Source organism: Thamnophis sirtalis, unplaced genomic scaffold (assembly GCF_051295495.1).
Source record: "Thamnophis sirtalis isolate CommonGarterSnake01/CBP01778 unplaced genomic scaffold, rThaSir2_p1.2 scaffold_1, whole genome shotgun sequence".
Lineage (NCBI taxonomy): Eukaryota > Metazoa > Chordata > Lepidosauria > Squamata > Natricidae > Thamnophis > Thamnophis sirtalis.
The window spans coordinates 18,087,578-18,110,049 of NW_028261381.1; the positions used below are offsets into that span (position 1 = coordinate 18,087,578).

Below are 22,472 nucleotides of genomic sequence, written 5' to 3' on the forward strand. Positions count from 1 at the left end.
AATCTCCAGTTATTAGAACGATTCAAAGTAGACCAAAGATTAATGGCATTGAATGTTCTAAGGCTGACTTTGAAATAGAATACATGCGATTGCTAAAGTGTGTAGATTTTTATTGAAAATTGAAACAGAAGAACAAGTGCAAATGGCAATCAGGTTATAGTAGCGTTGGAAGAAATGATCATCTAGGTTCAGTTCAGTGGTGAAATCACACCACTGGGTGTGGCTTGATGGGGTCATGTGACTATGTGGGCGTGGCTATGTAAGTCATGTAACTGGGGGATGAAAAGAGACAAAAACTCACTTTAACAATGTCCTACTGGGGCAGAGTTGGACTAGATGACCTCCAGGTCCCTTCAAGCACTAGTGCCAGGTTTGTAGTTCTTCCTTCCTCTCCTTCTTCCCTCCTTCCTTCCCTCCCTCCCTCCCTTTCTTTTTCTTTCTTTCTGTTTCTTTCGCCCTTCTTTCTCCCCTCTCCTCTCTCTTTCTTTCTTGCTTTCTCAGCACCCCAACAGCCATTTTTAGCCTAGCAGGCCACAGGGAAACCTGTTGGGAGCAAAAACTGACCCCCCCGACCCCCCATTTTTGGGGCCTAGCAGGCCACAGGGGAACCTCCTGGGAGCAAAAATTGACCCCAACCCCCCCTGCCGTTTTTGGCCTAGCAGGTCACAGGGAAACCTCCTGGGAGCAAAAACTGCCCCCCAACCCCCCATTTTTGGGGCCTAGTAGGCCTCAGAGAAGCCTGCTGGGAGCAAAAATGGACCCCCCCCCCCATCCCCATTTTTGGCCCAGCAGACCTCAGGGAAGCATCCTGGAAGCAAAAATTGACCCCAACCCCTCTGCCCTTTTTGGCCTAGCAGGCGGCCACAGGGAAACCTGTTGGGAGCAAAAACTGACCCCCCGTCCCTCAATTTTTGGGGCCTAGTAGGCCTCAGGGAAGCCTCCTGGGAGCAAAAACGGATCCCCGGCACTGCCCATTTTTGGCTTAGCAGGCCTCAGGGAAGCCTGCTGGGAGCAAAAACGGACACGTACCCCACCCTCACATTAAAAGTTTTTTTTAAAAAAACGGTCTGAAGATCAGCTGTTGATGTGCGATCGTTGGAACTTTTTAAAAAACATTTTTTAGTATTTTTTTACTACCAGTTCTGCAAACCAGTAGCATATTTTAATACCGGTTCAGGCGAACCAGCCTGAAATGGTAGCATTTCACCCCTGGTTCAGTTCCAAATGGGGAGGAAAACACTGGAAGCATGGAGGCTTTTTGGAAAGATGGTTTAATGGTCGACAGGACCACATAGTTTCTGGTCCTGGACAATTGAGCCACATGGGTGAGACAAAGAGAGAGATTTATATCCTCTCTTGGGCTTTAAACTTGCTTCCTGTTCCTGTGAAAGAAACGTATTCTGATTGGTTGTCAGACTGCTATGGGGCCATGCAGGGATAATTTTGTAAGTTGTCTTGAATCCCAGGCTTGGTTGAATCTTACTGGGTGATGTAATGAAGGGGCTTTGGGCAATGGCTTAATGGCTTTGTCCTGGTTTGGATCTTGCCTGAAGGCTAATCCTATCATGTCCTGAGGGTGAAGGTCTTTTGTTTTGTAGATAAGCTGGCCCAACCTTTTGTCTGTGGATAGGTTGGCACCAGTCTTTCTGAGGATATTAACAAAGCTGCTTTTCAAGAGCATGTTTCTTCTTTGCTCATCTAGGGAGGCACAATATTCTGCCTTTTTTAATATTTCCTATAATATTTCATTGTTCTAGGAGAGGGGTGGGTGCTAACTTCCTTCAGAAGAAATCCAAGTTTGACTCCAATCCAAAGCCAGTTCTGAATTAACAAAAATCCATTGACTGCTACCCTGTTTCCCCAAAAATAACACCTCCCTAGATAATAAGGGTTTTGAGCATATGCGCAAAAATAAGCTCCAAAAAATATTGGAACACAGCAGCAGCCATGAGGTGACCATGCTCGCTATCTCTTGCACCTCAAAAATAATAAGACCACCCCAAAAATAAGGCCAAGTGTTTATTTCGGAGGTCAAAAGAAAATAAGACTCTGTCTTATTTTCAGGGAAACACAATATTATAAATGTATTATAAAATTGATGAAAGATTTTCTCTAGAGAATTGTTGTGCTTTAACTCTAACATTTAATCTAATTTCATTGATTTTCTGTGAAATATAATTAATCACAAGGGTAATCTAAGCATTACAGAAATGAAGATAGTAGTTTAGTTCCATCGTGACGTCTATCAGTCAAACATATCAGAGTAGCAAAAAGAACAAGTAAACATACCATGACCCTTTCCAATTAGTTATTTTCACTTGATCCACATTTCTGTTTCTAAACAAATGTTTGCTAAACTCATGTTTTGGCTTTCTTCCAGAAACAATTCATAATACTAGGAAAACTTATAGTTTTACCATGTAGTTTGCAGAAGAGAAGAATTGGTTAGGCCTCCTGAGAAATCAGTGTACTTTTCATGTCCCCATTTTTTATCAACTTTTTACTTAAAGAATAGGATGCGTTAGCACTTCTTATTGCTTTCTTATGAAGTTTTTTGAATGAATGAAAGCAATGACGTTTCTCAGAACTATCAGCTGAATATTCCTGAATAATACCATTTTTTGACAAAATAGCTTTCTGAATATTTGTAGTGCAGTAAGTGAATTTGTAGACTGTAAGGAATCCATGCTTGGATGTACTCAGGTCATAATGAAAAGGACCAGGATTTGTCCTTCTGTGGAGTTCTTCGTGCTCTCTAAAGTTGGTTGGTTGGTTGGTTGCAGATATTTTATTACCCAACTAGATAATTTCATCAATACTATTGAGTATTGGGTTTGTTCCCTGTTTATATACTATCTTGCTCTGCCAGTATGGTTTTTCTCCTTGGTACAGATTTCTGGCTCCTGCCAGCCAACATTCCTTGGCTGATGGGACCTGCAACATGCCCAACTTGTTGGACCAGATTGGACAGTTTAACCCTTGTGGTTAAACAATAAAAGAAGAAGGCTCTTCTGATATTTGTTTTCCTTGACATGACCCAGTATTCAATTTCTTAAATATTTTTATGCATATGTTATGGATACATTTTATTTTTCTGACATGGTCAGCTCCTAAATACCTCATTTTAAATGGCATTTTTGGTCATTTAATTAGCTTTGTTGATAAGAGTAATCATTCCAAAACCTTCGAGAAATTCTTAGTGGTTTTCCAAATACAAAATGCTCCCCCCTGTCTGGCCTTAACCAGCTCCACATGATGTTTTCACTGATACGTCATCAAAGTTTATTAACTGAGGAAATGACAAATGCCAGCAGTACCCCCTTATTTATACGTGTGTGTGTGTGTGTGTGTGTGTGTGTGTGTGTGTGTGTGTGTGTGAGATTTTCTTGGATGTAGGTATGCTGGTCTTGTTGTATTCGGGTCTTTTCCCATGTAAGATTGAGATTGTCTTGGCAATGTTTCGGCGAGGTCTCACTCGTCATCTTCAGGCTGGGTTTTGGGCTTAAAGCGTGGTCGGAGCTGTCGTCTTTCTATAAATCTTGGTGGGAGTGTGTGGAGTGCTGGCTTTGTTTCAGTAAGTGGAGTGATTGGTCGTGTGGTTGTATCATGATTGGTAGATTGGTGCTGATTGGTGCTGGCTGTGTGTCCGTTGTTGTATCCTGTTGTAACGGCCTGGGAGGTGGGTGTGGCTAGTTTGTTGATTAGGGCTGGTTTCCAAATGTCTGGTAGGCGGTAGTTATCATCACGTTTATTCATGTTGTGGGGGGGTGTTTCTCTATTTCGATACCTTCCATAATTATTCTCTTGTTGAAGTGTTCAGTTTTGGAGATTAACCTGGTTCCTTCAAAATCAATTTCATGTCCTATAGCGTTAAGGTGCTGGAAAAGGGAGGAAGTTTTTTTCTTTTTTTTTTTACTGCACTCTTGTGTTCTGTGAGGCATGCATTTATTCTCCTGTTCGTTTGTCCTATGTATATTGCAGGGCAGATTTTGCATGGTATTTCGTAGACTCCTTGGTTTTCTAGCTGGATTTTGTCTTTGAGATTTCTAAAGTTGTTGGCTATTTTTTGGTCAGTGATGAAGGCTGCCTTGATATTGTGTTTGTGGAGAATTTTTCTGATTTTATCTGTGGTGCCTTTGATGAAAGGGAGGAGGGCGATGTCATTGTCCTGTTCTGTGTCTCAGTTTTTTGGGGGAATCTCCCTTTGGATTAGGTTGGTAATTGTTTTTCTTTGGAATCCGTTGGAGATTACATTTGTGAGAGTATGTAATTCAGTTTTCAGGTGGTCTGTGTTGGCTAGGCGTTTGGTTCTGGAGATGAGGGTCTTGGCTACAGAGTTGATCTGTGCAGGGTGGTAATGGGATTGTGTGTTTAAGTAATGGTTGGTGTGTGGTTTTTTTCCAGTAGGTGGTGTGCCCTAGGGAGCCAGTGGGTTTTTTGTAGATTAGGACCTCCAGAAAGGGTAGTTGGCTGTTTGCTTCTATTTCCATAGTGAATTGTATTTTGTGGTGTAGGCTGTTGAGATGTGTGAGGAAGTTGTCCAGTTTTTCTTTCCCATGTGGCCAAATCACGAAAGTGTCATCAACATATCTAAGCATATATAATAAATCTGAACACAAACCCAAACTCTGGCTTAGATTGCACCCTTCTTTGAAAGGCTGTCAGCTGCAGGTAACTCATAAATAGCTGAACTACATGTCAGTGGAACATAGTATCTTATGTAATCATGGACAATTACATTTATCTTAATATATTTTTCAATAAACTGTAGTTTCAAAATAAAGGCTAGGACTGCAAACAATTTTTTGGAGAAGCAAGATCATGCATAACTTTTTCTGGCAAATTTAAAATGCAAAATGGCGAACTCAGTGAGCAAGCAAAGTTTTATGTTGGAGTTCAAGAGAGGTAAGAGTGGAGGAACTAAGGACCTGGAGATTGCTGATATACTGTAGCTGCTGTTACTTCCTGATTGCTGTTTGTTGTCCCTTGACTGCTCTATCTAAGCACTGTGCTTCTGATTGCTCTTGATATCCATGGGAGTTTGGATCATGGAACATATAGAAAAACTCAAAACAATTACAAGTATTTGGACAGTTAGGAAAGCCTCATGATAATCTTCAAGGAACAGGCAATGTTTGTCCTCCTGCCTAAAGAGAACTGTAAACCAAAGCAACTGGAAATCTATGTTTGTGTCTTTTTGGAGAAGAAGTAAAAAGGACTTGAAAAGAGAGATTCTATACTACACCTTACCCAAGGCAGGTGAGAAATTCTGGAAAGAGGAGGTGAATTAAATGCCACAGAACAAGAAGAAAACAAACAAAAACATGTATCTGGGAGATAGAATAGAATTAGGAGGTACCTAATGCCAATGGAACTTAGTATAAGTGTCTTGTTGTAGAACTCAAACTACAAATATCTGGGGAGCCTTACCATGCCCAGTTTCATGGAACAAGGCTGGAGATGTGCTCCCCCACCCATCGGTTCAAGAATATCAAGAAGAAATACAATATGATGTTAATTCTATGTTGAGAGAAAGGCTTAAGACTGCAAGCACAGAGTTAGAATGTCATTGTGGGATGTATATTGTCTTCCCAGATACCTATGTCCAGGATATAGGAGACAGACTGCTAAATTTCTTCAAATCCTAAAAAATTATCCCTTTCTATTGATTCATTTGAGATAAATGATACAATCAGAAGAATCCTTGAATATTTCTCAGGAGATTGTAAGATCCTGGAGAAGAAGGAAAAATACTGGAAGCACAAGTAGTGTTTTCATCAAACCTTCCAACTGAAGATCGTTGTACAAGAAGAGAGAACAGTGGAAATGAACAACTAATTATATGGATGGTATCACCATGTTTTCCTTGACTATTGAGTTCCTAACGGTAGGCTGCTGGCAAGAGATAAGCTATATCTTAAGAAAGCTAAATAGGATGTGTTTGACAAGCGTCTCACCAAATTCATTAATAGGGCATTGAATAGAGAAAAAGGTGGAGGTCATGAAAATCCAGAATCATATATGTTACCAAGAACTAGAAGAAATTACTGGGAGGGGGGGGAGGAGGCAGCATGAAAATGAAATGGGGCACTGAAATTGGGAGGAAATTATAACAGTGAAGCATTACTGAATCTCAGATGTTTCTACATCAATGCACAGACTATACGAGACAGGGAGAACTTAAATTCCTAACACAGGAGGATCTGTATCAGAGGTGGTATGCTGCCGGTTCACACTGGTTCGGGCGAACCAGTAGTAGCGGTGGTGCAAGGCTCCGCCCATCCACCCAGACATAATCAAGGACCTTCTGCGCATGCGCTCCCATTATCGAACCGGTAGTGAAGAAAATAGAATACCATTACTGATCTGTATGTTTCCAAAGGCATTATTTAAACTTGGTAGGTGACACACATGAAGGCAAGTTTGGTCCTTGAAGTCATTCAAAAGGAACAGATTCAACAGAAAAGGAGAAGTGCTGTACATTACAACAAACAACATGTGCCTTTACTACCTTACCCAAATCCTATAATAAAAATCATAGAGTTGAATGTTATGTTTGCAGAGGACCTTGGAGATAATCTAATCTATTTCCCTGCCCAATGCACAAACTACCTAGCCTACCTCTAGATTCCAGTTCCATCCATTAAAGGCTGTTCCATGTCTAATATGATAAATGTATGGAAAGAAAGAATAGGGAATCTAATTCTCTTTAGCCATTGTCAGTGCTGGACCAGTTAAGAGTTTGAGGTAAAGACAGAAAGTGTGTGTGTAATTATATAATAACAAGCAAACATTGAAAATATGGCAAGAATGGGTAGTTTATTTTTGTGGATGAAGGTGATTAGTATTATATAAGTAAAGCACTAATGGAATAATGGAGATGTTAACCTGGTCTTTTGATTTATTATATATCACATTAGGGACATGTTGGCTCAGTGGGTAAGACGGTGAGCTTGTCGATCAGGTCAGCAGTTCAGCGGTTTGAATCCCTAGCACTGCATAATGAAGTGAGCTCCCATACTTGTCCCAGCTTCTGCCAACCTAACAGTTCAAAAGCATGTAAAAATACAAGTAGAAAAATAGGAACCACCTTTGGTGGGAAGGTAACAATGTTCCATGCACCTTCAATGTTTAGTCATGCCGGCCACATGACCACAGAGACATCTTCGGACAGCGCTGGCTCTTAAGGTTTGAAACGGAGATGAGCACCGCCCCCTAGAGTCGGGAACAACTAGCAGATATGTGCGAGCGGAACCTTTACCTTTACTATATCACTATGTTGCTTTTTATATATTATGATTGTGCTGAATTATTATTTGGCTTCTAATTTGCCCCAGGTTTGAAGGACAGATGTCTTCAAGGTGGGACAGTTAAAAAGAGAATTCCAACTTTTGTTGGAATTCAAAGCAGAGGGAAAATGGATATTCAGCCTATGAGCAGTAGGTTTGTTTCTTTGTTTGTTTTATTTAATTTATATGCCGCCTCACTCCCGAGGGACTCAGGGCGGCTCACAACCAAAAAAAGGGAGGGGGATACAAATGCGACAAGACAGACAGAATAAAAACAGCAAACAATCATAACCTTTCAAATGGGGCTGGAAATTCATCAGCCCCAGGCCTGCCTGAACAGCCAGGTCTTCGTGGCTTTGCGGAAAGCCTGGAGGGTGGTGAGGTGAATCTTTCCTCTGAACATTCTCCAGTTGTGCAATGAAATTCTGCAAAATGTTATTTTTTACAACCCCCTCCCCCACCAGATATATAGTGAAGTAACCATCGTAAGAAAAGTGGGGGGAGTAGAGAAGGCCCTTAAATAAACAAACAAACAGACAAAAAGAAAATAGAGCAATGGCCAGTGAACAAGGGAAAGTGCCCTCTCTTCCCTCCCAGAATCCAAGATGGAAATTGTTTTATTTTCTCTAAAAGAGGCAGAGAAAACCGTGCTTCATTTGTGCAGAAGAAAAGCTACATAAGCAGGCTCTCAATCTGTTCTGAGTCTGACATATTATCACTTTCTCTTTCTGCTGTTTGGTCCCTTCCTAGTAAATTCCAGGGAACATTTCAGACCAAACATTCCGTAGAATTCCACTAATCCATAGCTGAAATTGGCAAGTGTGATGTTCAAGTGAAATTTAGAAGCTGCCTCAGTTGTATACATGGTGTTCAGGGTTAGATTATTCAAGATTTGTCATGGCTTATTATTTTATTCATATAAGAATGTGATGGAATTTGTAAGAGTTTTATTCCGAGTTCTTTTTCACTGTACTGATATAGATGTCAATGTTTTATTTTTATTTTATTTATTTATTTGTTTTGTCAAGTGTATATAAGATAATAGATATAAGTACATATAAGATTATGAATACATGAAATGGATACAAATACATGGGGTTGTTAGGACAGGAATGGAAGGCACGTTGGTGCACATATGCATGCCCCTTACAGACCTCTTAGGAATGGGGTGAGGTCAACAGTAGACAGTCTAAGGTTAAAGTTTTGGGGATTTGGGGAAGAAAAAAACGGAGTCAGGAAACGCATTCCAGGCATTGACCACTCTGTTGCTGAAGTCATATTTTCTACAATCGAGTTTGGAGCGGTTTACCTTTGGTTTGTATCTATTAGGTGCTTGTGTATTGTTGTGGTTGAAGCTGAAGTAGTCATTGACAGGTAGGACATTGTAGTGGATAATTTTATGTACTACGCTTAGGTCAGACCGAAGGCGGCATAATAAAATGCATGTTTAAAAAAAAGGGAATTTCTAAAATTTAGCTATGTACAGAAATGTATTTTTCACAATTTAGATTATTAGTTTTAAAAATTCAAATATAACTAAATGCGCAATTAATCTACCTGAAATTTTATTGCAGTACAAATGATCTGAAATGTCAGAAAAAATTGGTATAAAATTATAAAATTGTATCCCCTATTATGAATGTATTTTGTCATAAAATGGAACTTAATCCAAAAATATTATTCTGCTTTTCTCAGTACACATATTAGCAAACTGAAAGGTGGAATTGCACAATAACTCAAGGTTAATTGCTTTGTTTGTCTGGAAATGATTTCTCAAGCTTTTAAAAACAAAGATAGTTTTCCAAAATACAGCTTTGTCCAAACTAAAAACAGTGACTAAATTTATCTGGGGCTAGAGTAGGTCCTTCCCATAGAATCTCTTTTTAAAAAATATTGATCTCTAAGGCACAATTATAAAAAGAAATGTTTATAACATGATTGTACAGATATGTATACACACACTGTAGATCAGGGGTGTCAAACTCACATTGTCACGGCAGCATCACGTGACGTATCAGGACTTTTTCCTTCATTAAACTGTGCGTGGGTGTGGCCAATGTGTGACACCTCTGACTCACAGGCTGGGAGTTTGACAGTCCTGCTGTTGATGGTCGTGGTTCCAGGCAGAAGCATGAGGATTTTTTCCCTGACTTTACTGTACTTTACTCTAGGCCTACTGAATTGGGTTGACATTACTAAGTGAAAACTGGTTTTTGTAGGTGAGAATAGTGGATCTTAGCAAAACCAACCATTGTTCAACATCCAACACTAAGTAGCCCATTAGAGATTAAATATACATATATGGGCAAAGTATTGCACTCCATGAAATAGTTTATCCAAAAGTCAGTGGGAAGGTTTTGGGAGCACTCGTGGTTCTCTGAGTTCCTCTGCTTATTTCATGGGGGAAACATTTGAAGGATTCATGTCTTGTTTTATAATCCAATGATGCCCAAGGAGGCTTATAGCATGTTAAAATCTACTCAGCAATTCTTGATTGGCCCATGGCAGGAATACTCTCCCCTTGTTTATGTGATCCAATTGATAATTAGGGCATGGGAGGAAGCACTGTGCATTTAGGACCAGGTCACTTTCCCAGTTCTGCACTGTTGTTCATGTGAGAAAGCAGCTTCAAGCACGAGGCAACAAATCCCCTTAGTTGTTTCTTTTGTTGAGATAAATGGGAAGAGCCATTCACACAAAGGAGTACCACCAACCAGATGTGGTATTCTACCGGTTTGAACCGCTTCACCCAAACCGTTAGCAGAAATCGCAGGTGGCACCGCCCATCCGCCCCATCTCTACGGCATTCCATTTAGACCCTTTTTTAGCGAAAACCACATGTGCGGAAGGTTTAGCGCATGTGCAGAGTTGGGTGCTTGCTCACATTTGTGAACTGGTCCGGTAGGGAAGGTAAGTAAATACCACCCCTGCTGCCAACATCTTCACACATTTTATTGCCTACAGTTTAAAGGTAAGATAGTGTCTTCACCCATTCCATCTATAGAAAGAAACCTGACCAATACATGTTCCTTCAACAATAGCAGAGAGGCACATGAGTTTTCCCCATGCATGACATAGCAGATAAGCTTAGGTGGTTATGCTTTTCTACCAATCTCCCTGTCAAGGGGAAGAATCAAGGTGTCCTTTCCATCACCTCCAGCAACTGCCTAGCATTGGATGTTTTGAGAGATTGCTGCTTCCCTCTGCCTTATGATAGGGCTGGATTTTGCAGATTTACTTGGGGAAGTTGACCTGCAAACCTGAACTTTGGGCCTTTATATTAATAAATAAGCAGAAAGTGATAGTGGAAGGCTTCAGTGATATGGCACTTCTGACAGTTGGAATATTAGGAGACATTGTGTAGCTTTTTAATATTTTGTCTACAACAATTAATCAAGCTTTCTCAGATACTGAGCAAAAGTTTAGTGGAATCCTGAAGGAAGAGCTCATGAGGCTCATTATTTTCAATTAATTATTATTTTCTATCTAGGCATGAATAATGCTGAAGGGAGTCCACCAGTGTAGCTTAATTTTTCACACAAGATGCAGAAATGTAAAACTAATTTTCTCACCGGAAATTAAATGAACTCTAATTTTGCGTCTCATTTAAAATGCTCCTCTGTACCCCAAATCTTGTATGGCCATGATGCGTGAGCAAGAATAGAGTTCTGGTCCTACCAAAATTAATAAAATCATATTAATTGTGACCTTGATCTTTTGTTGATTTTTCTTCCTGATGTAAGCGAAACCTCTGGCATGCTTCTGGCAACACTTGGCTGAATGTCTTTTGACCAGTATGCTATAAAAAGGGTCAATAGTCTTATCAAGTTCTTCAGCACCATTGTCCTCCAGATCTTGTTATATTGCAAATTATAATGATTTCTAGTCTACCTATGGAATGATTTTGTCCAGAGGTCTTGTTTCATGAAGGGAGATTTCACCTCTTCACCAGATCAAAAAGGGAGATTCAGAAACAACTCATGCATGTGGAATATGCCAGGTTCATCTTTTCACAGAGCAACAAAAATTTCTCTTTAAAAGATGATGTGGAGATTAAAAGATGTTGTACAGATTGTTTCTAACCCTCATACATGTTTCTCTCACCTCTAGTTCAACCATTTGTCACCTCTAGGAGAACAATTTGTCTGAAATGGTATCGGGTTTCCTGCCTGAGCAGGGGGTTGGACTAGAAAACCTCCAAGTCTTCTATTCTGTCCTATTCCACTCCATTCTGTAAACTGTTATTGTATATTTTTGTTTTGATTCCCGTTATATTATTATTTTTATTTAGATGCTAATTGTCTGGAATCTCTAGAGATGGGTGATATATAAATATAATAAATAAATAAAAAATACTCAACTGCGGCAAAGATTTGTAACCTAAGGTGATTGAAAGTATTTAAACAAAATCTAATAGGTTGATTCTGTTAGCAACTGGATAGGAAGCTTCTCTCAGATCGGAAAATGCCTTGAGCTGGCTTGTGTTTTCATATCAAAATGATAGACAGATAAGCAATTAGGGACGATAATAAAATAAAATACACCGAGTCAAAGTGGAGCAGAGCTAGCTACAAAGTAGCTTGCAATCGATCAGCTGCTTTATTGATTTAATAAACGAGCAAACTTTCCCACATTTCATGCATAACAAACTCATCATCTGCATTTATCCAGAAGTGAACTAGAAAGGTCCCCACAGAATAGCTGTAGCAGTAGGCTGGAATGCTAAAAAAAAAAAGCAAGTTAGTTATCAAAATGGTTAGTGCTACAAATGACGTATCTCAGAGGCTCCATTAACTGTATTTGTTCTATTATTTCTACTGGTTTTTTTTTTAAGTCAAAACTCCATCCAGAGAAATTGCTTTGCAAAAAGAAATGGTAATAGACTTTGCACCTGACCAAAATAAACAGAACAAAATTATACCAGGAGTACAAATGAAATGCTAAAGTGACAGCCTGTTTTGTTGCTTTATATAGCTGTGAATACAAACAGTGGAAACACCTGTAGGCGTGGAGAAAATGTTCAACACAGTTGTATAAACAATTTTTTTTCTTCATGAGAACAAACCAAATTATTTTAGTTCAAGTGCATTGTTTATTATTTCTAGTAAAATATCGATGAGGGTATTTCCAAACAAAGATGTACCACTGAACTTTTCTGTATCCAGCAGTTCTGCAATGTTGCTCTTTGTCAGCTACATCTCATGTGGGAGGGAGAGATTTCTCTGTTTAGGTGCACAAGACTGTATGTACCACCTGCTTCCTTGGAATCAAGATGTTTGTAATCATATCAGATACTTTGGGTCCGACCTCTTCACGTTGATGGTTGTGGAAGAAAATGGGAAGATAGAGCTTTGCATGCCACTTTGAATTCCTGAACTTTTAAAAAGTAAGATCTAAGTCTCACAAAGTACTAACAAGCAAATCATATTCAAAGGTAAAGTTTCCCCTCGCACATATATGCTAGTCATTCCCGACTCTAGGGGGTGGTGCTCATCTCTGTTTCAAAGCCGAAAAGCCAGCGCTGTCCAAAGACGTCTCCATGGTCATGTGGCTCGCATGACTAAATGCCAAAAGCGCACCGAACACTGTTACCTTCCCACCAAAGGTGGTTCCTATTTTTCTGCATGCATTTTTACATGCTTTCAAACTGTTAGGTTGGCAGAAGCTGGGACAAGTAATGGGAGCTCACTCCGTTACACAGCACTAGGGATTCGAACTGCCAAATTGCCAAACTTTCTGATTGACAAGTTCAGCATCTTAGCCACTGAGGCACCGCGTCCTTGATAAATCACATTTAAAATATGGCAAAATCCAAATTCACTGCAGAATAATCAAGTCTTGAAAACCATCCTCAGTGTAGAATTAGGTTGGGTGCACTTTGTCCCTCGGGAGACAGAATAGTCTGAAGGGTGACTGTCACTACTAAGAAAATATATTGTTGGAACCCTACCTTTACCAAATCACGTTTTGAAGTTTTCCAGTCCACTGAAATAATGGATCCAATAACAAGACTTGTCTTTGTCCCCATTGGAGTAAACAGCAACCAATGTGAGAGAAATTAAATGATATAGTTGAAGAAGATCCAAAATGTTTCTCTGCCTCATGCCACTTCTAGTGGCATATTCAATTTAAATTCAATTCACACAATTACTTACACAGGGTGATGCGCTCTTTAGTCTCGGCTGTCTTCCATTTGTCAAGATTGAGAATAATAATCATGGATGCTAGTATATCTTTAAAAGCTCTAATGTTTCTCATTCATTTCTATAGAATGGGTAATTTGTAAACTGTCCGTGAAATAAATGGACACCATTGCATGCCTTTGGTGAAGGCAATCCACATGTATCTGGTTGAGAATGTTCAAACTTGCAATATTACTTTTACTTTACTTCACAATTTGAGTAATTATGTAAATATTTTGTTGCTAACTACTCTTTAGGCTTGTTTATCTTGCATTCTAAAAGGGGCTGTTGGTTTTTGCCGTTACCCATCTAGATTTTTGTTTTCAACAGACTAAGATGTTTGGTGAAGCAGCTGGAGAAAGGTGATGTGAACGTGGTTGAACTGAAGAAGAACATTGAATATGCAGCATCTGTTCTGGAGGCAGTATACATTGATGAAACCAGGTGAGTTTTTGGAACTACTTTGAATCTCCATTCATTCATCTTTTTAGGGACAGTACTGTGTTTTTTAAAGGTTTGTAGGATAATACAGAAACGCAACTTAGGCAAAGAATGCCATCTGCTACTTTTCATATACAGTAGAAGTGTTTCGAATACTTGCAATAAATTACTTTTTTCACATTATAAATAATACTGTTCAATACATATCTGAATTGTACTGAAATAATTTCACAGTCAGTTTCTCATTTCTCATTTATAATTACTTGAAATCAAGTTTAGGATGGCCCAGGAAACAAAATCTTCTCAGATATCAGATCAAATTTGACCTAAGTTGTACATTCTAGTATTTTGATCTTTAACATTTAAATGAGAACAAAATGTACTTTCAACTATGACTGTTTCATCATAGTTGGATGTTTTGGTCCATCTGGGCCTATTTCCTTATTTAATTGAAGATCTGACCTTTTGATAATTCCAGGCAGTCAGGGTTTATTGAATTGACTATTATATACTTACCTTGTACGAATGCCTTATGTATATTTACATACTAAACATTACGCTTCTAGAAATAATACATAGGAAATAAGAGGAATAAATACTTGTAATATATTATTACCTCTATGATAACCGAAAACTGATTTTAAAAAAGAATTATATATTATAGTATTCACAAACGGTTGCATTCTGGAATTTAGTTCTGCCCCAGCAGGTGCTCTTCAAATATGGTCTGAATTTCCACAATCCCTTACTTTTGATGATAAGGTAGGTTGCAATGATTTTAACGTCTCGTCAGAGCTAAGTCAGAACTATAACCACAGCAGCACAGCAGTTTAAGGCTGATTTAGAGTTGCACGCAACTGCCCGTAACAATTGCCACATACCTACACTGCAAAGGGATTGACGTGTAAGTTACAGATGGTTGTAGACAGGACAATGCAAAGACCTCCCAAATCCTAACTATGGAATTGTGCGCCCTGCATGCTGATTGGTTGATCCAACTTCTTGTTCTGTGCTTTGCTCTTTGAGTGCCCCCCAGCCAGAACATTAAAATTCACAGACATATGAATGCAACTGCCTATGAATGACAGACATATACATTCCTTCACATCTGCTCGACTCTTCAGAAGAAATGGGAGAGCTGTTGCTCATTGCTCATGTCACAGGTAACAAAATAGTTATTAGACTGTGGGACAAAATGGGTGCTTACTGAATAGACTCTGGGAAGGGAAGAAGACGATACGATGAGAAGTAGTTTCTCCATCAAGAGACACTTTGGGAAAAAGATAGAAGAGGCAAAACAATTGTTGGGCAATCCTTGCTGATTAACTGTAAGCATGGCAATGAGAAAATTAGTATTCTGAACAGTAAACATATTGGAGAAGGTAATTGCATTCCCTCTTATAGGTTGTCTATTAATCAAAACAAATAAGTATGACAGAAGGATCAATTTCTCAAGATGTAGCATTTTCCTTAAAGTTTGTTGTTGTTGTTATTGTTCATTTATCTTTGGCATGGCACACAATATATTTTAAGGTGAAATAGATGAATTGCATTTAAAAAGAACTGGTTTTTGATATAAACCCTTTAAATGTTTCATTTTAGGATTAGGTTAGAAGAGAGTTTCAAAAGCATATCACCAACATAGGACATTTCATGAAGACTTGGAATGTTCCATGTCACTGCACTTTTTTAAAAAACCAATTTTGTTTCCACATATTGAAGCTATTAAAATATTTTCTGGAATACAGAAAAAAACATTTAAATAACAAAACAGGTTTCCCAGCTGATATGGGGCAAGGGTTGGTAAAAATAAAAGTCAAAAAACAAACATTTTGTTATTATCTAGCATTTATATTAAAAGATGGTGGCTTAATAATTGTTGGATATGTGGTGAATGTTGAGATGTTTACTGGCAAATCTTCAGAATTTAAGAGACCCAAGGGAAAATGTTGGAAAATACTGACATTATAAATAAATTTCAAAGCAGAGTGTCCTTAATAAATATTCAAAGGTTCACCCTCAATTCCATCATTAACCCATAGACAATATTTATGGTAATTATTTACATATAAATGCAAACCTAAGTATTTATTATAAAACATGTTGATATTTTTACTTGACATAATGACCATGAAACAGTGGGTTTCACCTAGTGTCCGCCATGTACTTAACATATTTATAGGAACTTTCCCCTTGTAAAATAAGAATTCTTGGCAAGAGCAAAGGCACTATATAAAACATTGGGCAAGATTTTCCTTAACTATGTTGTTCAAGTCAGTATTTTCCATGCAGTGCTACATGAGCCACAGGTGATACACAGACATATTAGAGATGGGATGCAACTCTCTTCCCCAAATCAGGAAGAGACTCAAAAGAAAGGAAGAAGGGAAGAGTCATTCACCTCCAGTTGAGTGCTGTGTGGCTAAGAAATTAAATATCTCAGCAGAAGAAGCAACTTTGCAAAAGCTTAGGAATCAAAATAAAATGACATTTGTTGCTTTTCTTCCATTACTCGAATGGGAGGGTTGGGTTGAATTGGGTTAAATTGCATTGGCTTTGGGTATTTCACATTTAGGGGGGAAATGCTCCCACAAACATTGCTTCAGCCCCAGTTATCCTCCCTCATTTTATCGACACGTGTCTTGATTTGTGCTGGAGAAGACTGTTTCTACAGTGATACATACTGTTTCAGCCCTAGTGAACTATCGCTCTTATTCTTACTTACAGCTCTGTTGCCAGCTGCATTGTTGTGAGTTTTAATGTCCTTAATATTTATTGTTAACATAATACTTTGAAACATGTAGACGTTTCCTCCAAGAGCTGAGATGTAGTTGAGCAGTACTTGGAATGTCACTGTCTTAAGTATGTCGAAGGTCTCTTACATAAAGAAGAAAATGTGTAGGAAACACACACATACACTGCTCACTGAGTAAAAATAGAGACAATTAAATTCTTTGACCAGTCTGGACCCCATTATGCATTTCTGAAATATAATTCCCACTTTTGTGGCAAATAATAAATAGCTTTTAGCAGAAAAATCAATAATACCTGAGTCTATATTTCTTTTTGCTGAAATTTAGGAGGAAATGGGATAATGAAGAGCATTTAAATTAAAATAATTCGGAAATTCAAATATGTTTCTTTGATTAGAAAGTTCAAGACTTGAAACGCTAAGCAACTTTTTATTTTAGTGTCAAGTCAAAAATTAATCTTTAATAAGATTCTTCTTTGTAGACTAACTTCTATTATGAACATCAGAGAGCAACTCAGCGTAGTTCTGGCTCAAATGTGGGCTGGTGATAAGATAAGGCGATATTATGAGGACATGTTTGGCCTCTGGTCTATGTTCAAGTGAGGACAAGCTTTTAAATATCACCAAATATTGCATTAACTATATTAATGAGGACAAGCCTGTTTATACAGTAGCAATTCTTCCACCTTGCTCAGATTTTTTTAGTATTTTTTTAGTATTTTATTAAGGATTTATATGCCGCCCTTTTCCCTGAGGGGACTCAGGGCGGCTTACAACAATGAAGGGAAGGGAGTGCAAGACAAGACTTGAAAAAAAGAATCGTGATTAAAAGAAATTAAACCATAAAAATACAACATTCACTCAACATTCGGGCGGGGTGAGAATAATCCTATCCCCAGGCCTGACGGGATAGCCAGATCTTGAGGGCTGTGCGGAAGGCCTGGACTGTGGTGAGGGTACGGATCTCCACGGGGAGGTTGTTCCATAATGTCGGAGCTGCAACAGAGAAGGCTCTCCTCCGCGTAGTCGCCAGTCGGCACTGACTGGCGGATGGAATTCGGAGGAGGCCTACTCTGTGCGATCTGATGGGACGCAGGGAGGTGATTGGCAGGAGGCGGTCTCTCAAATAGTCAGATCCACTACCATGGAGCGCTTTATAGGTAGTAAGTAAGACCTTGAAGTGCACCCGACGATCCACAGGTAGCCAGCGCAGCTCACGGAGGATTGGTGTAATATGGGCGAACCGTGGTGCGCCCATAATCACTCGCGCGGCCGCGTTCTGGACTAGCTGAAGTCGCCGGATGCTCTTCAAGGGCAGCCCCATGTAGAGCACATTGCAGTATTCCAGCCTAGAGATCACAAGGGCTCGAGTGACTGTTGTGAGAGCCTCCCGGTTCAGGTAGGGCCGCAACTGGCGCACCAGGCGAACCTGGGCAAATGCCCCCCTGGTCACAGCCGACAAGTGGTGGTCAAAACTCAGCTGTGGGTCCAGGAGGACTCCCAAGTTGCGGACCCTATCTGAGGGGAACAGATTTTGCCCCCCCAGCCTGATCGATGGAACGTCAGCCAAATTTTTGGGAGGAAAACACAACAGCCACTCGGTCTTTTCCGGGTTGAGTACCAGTTTGTTAGCTCTCATCCAGTCTTTAACAGCCTCAAGGCCCCGGTTCATCACGTCCACCGCTTCATTGAGTTGGCACGGGGCGGACAGATACAACTGCGTATCGTCCGCATATTGATGGTACTTAATCCCGTGCCTCCGAATGATCTCGCCCAGCGGTTTCATGTATATGTTAAATAGCAGGGGGGACAGAACCGAGCCCTGCGGCACCCCACAGGTTAGGGGCCTCGGGGACGATCTCTCCCTCCCCACTAACACCGACTGCGACCTGTCTGAGAGGTAGGAGGAGAACCACTGTAAAACAGTGCCGCCCACCCCCACCTCCCGCAGTCGTCGCAGAAGGATACCATGGTCGATGGTATCGAAAGCCGCTGAGAGGTCGAGGAGAACCAGGATGGACGCATAGCCTCCATCTCTGGCTCTCCAGAGATCATCGGTCAATGCGACCAAAGCGGTTTCAGTGCTGTAACCGGGCCTGAAGCCAGACTGGAAGGGGTCAAGATAGTTAGCTTCCTCCAAGGTACGCTGAAGCTGTAAGGCCACCACCTTCTCAACAACCTTCCCCAGAGAGGGGAGGTTGGAGACTGGACGATAGTTGTTAAGAATTGCTGGATCCAAGGACGGTTTCTTCAGGAGGGGCCTCACCACCGCCGCCTTAAGCGCGGTGGGGAGGTGTCCCTCCCGAAGAGAGGCGGTGACAACCGCCTGGATCCAGCCTCGTGTCACCTCTCTGCTGTTGGCAGTCAGCCAGGAGGGACACGGGTCCAGTATACAGGTGGAGGAACTCACAGCTCGCATAGCCTTGTCCACATCCCCAGAGGCAACATCCTGAAACTCAACCCAGAGATGGTCTACCAAGTTGTTCCCCTGTGTCCCGGCTGGATCTGCGGGGGTGGAGTCCAGTTCCGATCGAAACCGAGCAATTTTGTCCGCCAAGAACTGACTATATTCCTCAGCCTTACCCTGCAGGGGGTTCCCCGTCTCCCTCCTATTTAGGAGGGAGCGGGTTATCCTGAACAGGGCGGCTGGGCGAGACTCGGCGGACGCTACCAAGGAGGCAATATGTGATCTTTTGGCGGTTCTCAATGCCCAAATATACTCCTTGGTGCAAGCTGTCAACAGTGCTCGGTTCGATGCGGACCTATCGGACCTCCACAGGTGCTCTAGGCGTCTCCTCCGGCGCTTTATCTCACGGAGCTCCTCGGTAAACCAAGGGGGTCTCCGCGAGCCGCTGACCCGGAGGGGCCGTAGTGGCGCAATTCGGTCCAGAGACTCTGATGCCGCCGAGTGCCAGGCCGCAGCAATAGTCTCCGCCGAACTGTGGGCGAGAGCATCTGGAATGACCCCAAGCTCCGTCTGGAACCTAACAGGGTCCATCAGTCGCCTGGGGCGGAACCACCTGGTCGGTTCCTCCTCCCCATGGTGGGGGTTTGGCCTCCGGAAGTCTAGCCTCAGTAGGTAGTGGTCTGACCACGACAGGGGAATGGTCTCATTTCCCCTCAGACCAAGATCATAACTCCACTGCTCCGAGAGGAATACGAGGTCGAGTGTATGTCCCGCCAAGTGGGTAGGGCCTCGAATTACCTGGGTCAGGCCCATGGCTGTCATGGAAGCCATGAACTCCTGCGCTCCATCAGAGTGTTCACCGAGCGAAGGCAGATTGAAGTCCCCCAGAACCATTAGTCTAGGGAACTCAATTGCTAGCTCGGCTATTGACTCGAGGAGCGCAGGGAGGGCCGCTGTAACGCAGTTGGGAGGCAGGTACGTTAGCAGCAAACCCGCTTGACCCTTGAGGTCCAACTTCACTAGCAGGGACTCACACCCGGCAAGCTCCGGAGCAGGGATCCTACGAGGAGCTAAAGACTCCCGGACTACAATAGCCACACCGCCACCCCTTCCCTGAGCTCTCGGCTGATGAAGCACCTGAAACCCGTCTGGGCACAGCTCTACGAGGGGGACTCCTCCCTCCGTGCCCAGCCATGTTTCAGTAATACATGCCAGGTCTGCCCTCTCGTCTACAATCAAGTCCCGGACGAGGGGAGCCTTATGAATAACAGACCTGGCATTTAGCGACAGCAGCCTGAGACCAGGGTCCTGATCGCTCACGCCATCTGACCTTGGAGTGGGACTCATAGGGCCGGAAGGAGGGATCTCTGCGATATAGCGAACCCTCCTTCCCCGATAATGGCCAGCCCTAAAGTCCCCGCCATATCTGCCTCTCCCTGTTATGACCGCAATGCTCCGACTCTCTCCCGTGGGCATAATTCCCCCAACCACCCCAATGGCCCCCGCTTGTCCCGCCAGGTCCTCCGAATCAGGCATACTCAGACACTCACACAGACAGTCCCCACAATATAATTAAAACACAAAAAGAATACAGCAATATAGTACTAAAAGTGGGTCTTTCATACTAACTCATTCAATCCCACACACTCAACATACCCGTTTAAAAATTGCGCAACACAGAATTTAAAATTATGAGTTCCAGGAGAGCCAGCCTCCCTTCCTCCAGTTCCAGAAAATTTCGAGGCCAAAGTCCAAGAACCGTATTCTATAAATAGTTGTAAATGTAGATGGAGGGGGGGCAAAGCACAGGCCCCAGGTATCATATAAAGGAAGATAAAGGAAGCAGTCAGATCTGTTTAGTAAAAAACTATTGATTATGAATTTTCTCATTTTAAATAGCTGAGGAAAATAGCTGTTATCATCAGCATAGTGGGGAAAAGTTGTAATATTTGCAGTTAGGTTATTATATACACAAATGTGATAGATTTGATATTACCCACAATGGAGGGATGGATGTGGAAGACGATGGAATTTGCTGAGATGACCAAATTGGCAGCTTTGATCAAGGAAATGACATTATCTAATTTTAATGCTGACTGGAAACCCCTTTTAGACTTTTTAGGTGAAATAGAAAAAAGAGGAAATTATTATATATGGCTTTGATGATTAGAAAAAATAGATATAGACAAATATAAGGCATGCTGTAACCATAGGATAAAAATGTATATCTATATCTGTAACTGCTGTAAAGAAAATCAAAAGCAGCTTCTTTATCATTTTTTCTGTACTTTTGGCTTTTTCTTCTATTTCTTTCTTTCTTTTTTATTATAAATATTAGCTTTGGTTAGTTTTTATCTTTTAAAAAAATTAACAAAGTTGTATTTTAAAAAAATAATACATTGACAGCTATTTTAATTCCTTCTTTTCTATTCTTGACTAAGAAGATGTTTGCAAAGTGATAGGAAGATTTTATAGGAATTAGTGTCTTGGTAATTAATACTTTAACATAATCCTACTGTTACTTTTATGTTGTTGTTTTTTTTAAATGTTGAACATTAGAGAACATTCTGGTAACTCTGAAGTAGAATTGATATATGTAATCTCATTAGCCTTGTTACTATTCTGTGGCCATCCTGATCCCGGAAAAACAAGGGGGGGGGGGGAATCTTAACTTCAAGAAGGAAAAACTGGAGCCAGAATTGGGGGTAGCCAGGGTTCTCTGCCGAAGATGACAGGCTAGACAGGAGTGGAGTGGAGAGACAAAGTAGAACCAGTTAATGTGTCTTTAGAAAGATCTCGATGGTGCCTTTTGAGGGGGAATTTTCTTGCCAACTAATAGTACTGTACCTGAGGCCTATTAGGAACATCTGTATATGCTCAATGGACAATGAGAATCACCATTTCAATGAAAGTAGCATATGCCCTAATAAGATAACATAAAGCCATATCTATTGAGTTTTGATAAGTTGGAACCTTTGGATTTCTCCTTATAATATGTAGTGTTTCTTTAAGGGGATTTTTGCACCAATTCCAATGGAGGCCAAAGTAATTCATGATAATTTCTTTCTTTCTGTTGGTACATGTAGTAAATGTTAATGTTCCTGCATATCCTAAACCATTCTCTTTTACTTTTTTTTCTTAATGGATTTCATTGTCCCTGCAGCTTCCTCATGTGAAGTTTCAAATATGGATATTGATTTCCTTAACAAACTGAGTAAATGTTATATTAATGACTTCTTTTTAAAATTCGTACAGGGTGGGGTGGGGATACAGTCACAAGGTTTGGAACTCATTTTTCTTCTGGGAAATGCCCTACAAAGCCATTATAATAACATGTATAAAAATCCCAATTTGAGCCCCTAATGATACATATGGGGGGTCTGGGAATATAGATATATAAT

The 22,472-nt window shown here is 40.8% G+C and overlaps 1 protein-coding gene across 2 annotated transcripts in view; it reads left to right on the forward strand.

Moving 5' to 3' along the window:
* The window catches only part of PDE1A (phosphodiesterase 1A), a 183,244-nt gene that overhangs the window by 120,978 nt on the left and 39,794 nt on the right, over positions 1-22,472 (forward strand). For both annotated transcript variants that reach the window (XM_087708227.1, XM_087708232.1), the window contains exon 2: positions 13,802-13,915. In XM_087708227.1, the coding sequence (XP_087564353.1) occupies positions 13,802-13,915 (114 nt within the window). The remainder of the gene's footprint in view (positions 1-13,801; positions 13,916-22,472) is intronic.